Source organism: Octodon degus, unplaced genomic scaffold (genome assembly GCF_000260255.1).
Source record: "Octodon degus isolate 3935 unplaced genomic scaffold, OctDeg1.0 scaffold00051, whole genome shotgun sequence".
NCBI lineage: Eukaryota > Metazoa > Chordata > Mammalia > Rodentia > Octodontidae > Octodon > Octodon degus.
This window is the reverse complement of record NW_004524627.1, coordinates 715,194-717,983: the sequence shown is the minus strand read 5'-3', so window position 1 is coordinate 717,983 and position 2,790 is coordinate 715,194. Positions and strand designations below refer to the sequence as shown.

Genomic DNA, 2,790 nt, shown 5'->3' with positions numbered 1-2,790 from the left:
GTAAATTTATCCTAACTATTTTGTATATATAAATACAAAATGATCTTTCCTTTGTATCTTTTTTCAATTTTAATTTTAATTTTAATTTTTTTTGTCCTGTCAGAGCTGAATATTCTATTCAGCTAAACAATCTAACACTATCTAGCACTTCAAAATATTACTGGATTATCCTCAGAAGTTATTGACATGAGCCTTTTATAGCTCAACGTATTAATATGGATTTACTTTATATACCTTGTTTTTATACTTTTCTGCTGGATGGTTAAGAACAAGATATAGCAAGACCTATATAACAAGAAATGTAACTTTTGTATCTGATAAGGTTAGCCAAGTGCTCTCAGGATTTATCCTGTAGCCCTGTACCACCTTTTGTACATCCTTTTGTCCATGTCTGACATGAGGATGAGTCACTGTCATTGCTTGACTAATTTGCTGTCTGTGAAAGCTTGAGAAAATGTTTTTTCTCTCCATGTGACTCTCCCCAGGCTCACTTTAGATCATCGAACACATTTCTCTGTGGCTCCATAATCTTCTTGATCAGAAAATTTGGAGCACAACTGAGTTACATGTTGTTACAGTACAAGTTCTCCTATGTCCCGAGTCTTCACTGACATTGAAAGGCTAGGGCCAAAATGTTGGCTAACCAAGCAGCCCTTCCTTTTCTCCAATTTTGATCTGCTAAGTTAGGTTATTAACCCTCCAGAAGAGAAGCTAATTATTAATCTGCAATATATGCAGTTCAGTTTACCCTATCTGTCGAAATATCAAACATTTTGATATATCATGGAACAGGTATTTTCCATCAGATATTGATATGTTGAACTTTAAGTCCTTACAGAATATGAAGGAACAATAATTATATAAAAGTAAAAATAAGCATTTACATATTTTTACAAAGAAATTTAGAAACTTAATCATATACGGAATTGTAAGTCCTTATATTAGAGAGACAATACGATATTTATAGATGTGGGTCTGGTTTATTTCACTAATAAGTATATCTTCAAGGGGTATCTACTTAAATATAAAGGCTTCAAGTTTATCATTCTTTATAGTTGAGTAATACTCCATTATATAAAAGTGCCACATCTTTTTCAACCATTCCACATGTGACGGGCACTTTGGTTGTTTCCAAGATCTGGCCATCACAAATTGTGCTGCTATAACCAACTTTCTATAGATGTGCTACCTAATAAAGCTATCCTTTTTTTCCTGAATTTTGAAGATAGATCATATTTAAAAGCTAAAGTTAAATTTACACGGTATTGAACTAGCAATTATAACATTAATTTCTTATTTACTCAGAGTTGTGAAATTTTAAATTAAACTTAACTATTTGCTTTTACTGTGCTGTTAGGGAAAATTAATCACCAAGTCCATAGATTGTTCTTCTACATTTCTCTCGCTTCCTACCAAGTTTTCTATTACTAACAGTGACCTCTACACAGTGTTTCTGCCAGACTAAATTTGATACTAATTCCAGTTTTTTCCAGCATTGAGTTACTTAAATACTTTCTTCGCGAATTTTTCTCTTGGAAAATGGCTTGAACACAGAAATCTTTGTTTTGTACTGATGGGTTTTGTTTTCCCAGTGCCAAAATATATTTTTCTATTGTTTTTGCTTTCAATATTCTAAGGTAGGCAAACCATACACTGGCTACACTGAATGGAATGCTTTTTTTTTTTCTTTTTTTCCTAAATGTCACAAACCTACTCAATTTATTCCACCCACCACAGAACATCCCTGTTGAAACTTTGTATTTTTGAAATAGCCAGTCTCTTTCATAACAAATGGTATAATCTCTTACCTGGTAAGAAATATCTTTTCTTGACTTCCAATAATGTTCTGTTTTTACTTATTTTAATCTACCTCAACAACATTATTTGTGGATTCTCATGATTTTGAGTTTGGAAAGCCACATATGATAGTATGAATCATTAATCAGTTGTTATAAACACTTTAAAAATGGAATTTCTTGAATATTGTAAAATTTTGTTTACTTTTTAAAACATCTCTCTGCAAAGTTATTTCCAATAGCCAGCTAGCGCATATCATTTTAATAACTGATAATTGAACTGATCCATGAAGAAAGAAGACAATTTATTCATTTGGTAAATTCTAGTCTCTTTTAGAGGTTGGAGGACGTGCCAGGTCCTTTATAATCTTCATTTCTATTCATTTTAGGTGGAGCTCTATGTATGTATACAGGGTGCTGCCAGTCATTCACTAGGTAGATGCAGTCTCATATTTTCCTTAAATCATCAATGATTTTGAACTCACTGTTTTCTCAACTTGGGCCTTAAAAATTATGACCAAATATTTATTCTCTAATTAACCTAAAAGTGAACTATATTTCATTGCTTATAGGATGGTATGGGAAATCTGAGAGTCACCAAGAAGGGAATCCGACTTGAAGGTATATCTGAGTTTCTACTTCCATTGTATGTGAAAGAAATTCATTCCCGAAAGGTATGTGATACTGGCTTTGGCTTCCTGTAAAAGATACTTGGAGCTTATGTTTTAGCTTGAAGTGGGAGGATGGAGTCCCATATCTTCTATGTGTTTAGTGTTCTTAAGATAAAGACCTACTTGAGGAAATTAAAACAATGAAATAATTGAAAAGCAGCAAACTAAACTTCAGGATGGCTTTTTATTAGTCTATAAAATTTGCCCCACTGATTTCACTAGAAGATAAAATCACAGCTATGATCACCCCAAAGGGGCATATGATACTTCTTGATTTTTTTTTCCAAAAAGCTTTGACTAAATAAGGGGTTTCAATTTTATTA

The 2,790-nt window shown here is 32.4% G+C and overlaps 1 protein-coding gene across 3 annotated transcripts in view; it reads left to right on the top strand.

Moving 5' to 3' along the window:
* The window catches only part of Sgcz (sarcoglycan zeta), a 541,523-nt gene that overhangs the window by 287,907 nt on the left and 250,826 nt on the right, over window positions 1–2,790 (top strand). For all 3 annotated transcript variants that reach the window (XM_004633049.2, XM_023717269.1, XM_023717270.1), the window contains exon 2: window positions 2,369–2,470. In XM_004633049.2, coding sequence (XP_004633106.1) covers window positions 2,369–2,470 — 102 coding nt within the window. The remainder of the gene's footprint in view (window positions 1–2,368; window positions 2,471–2,790) is intronic.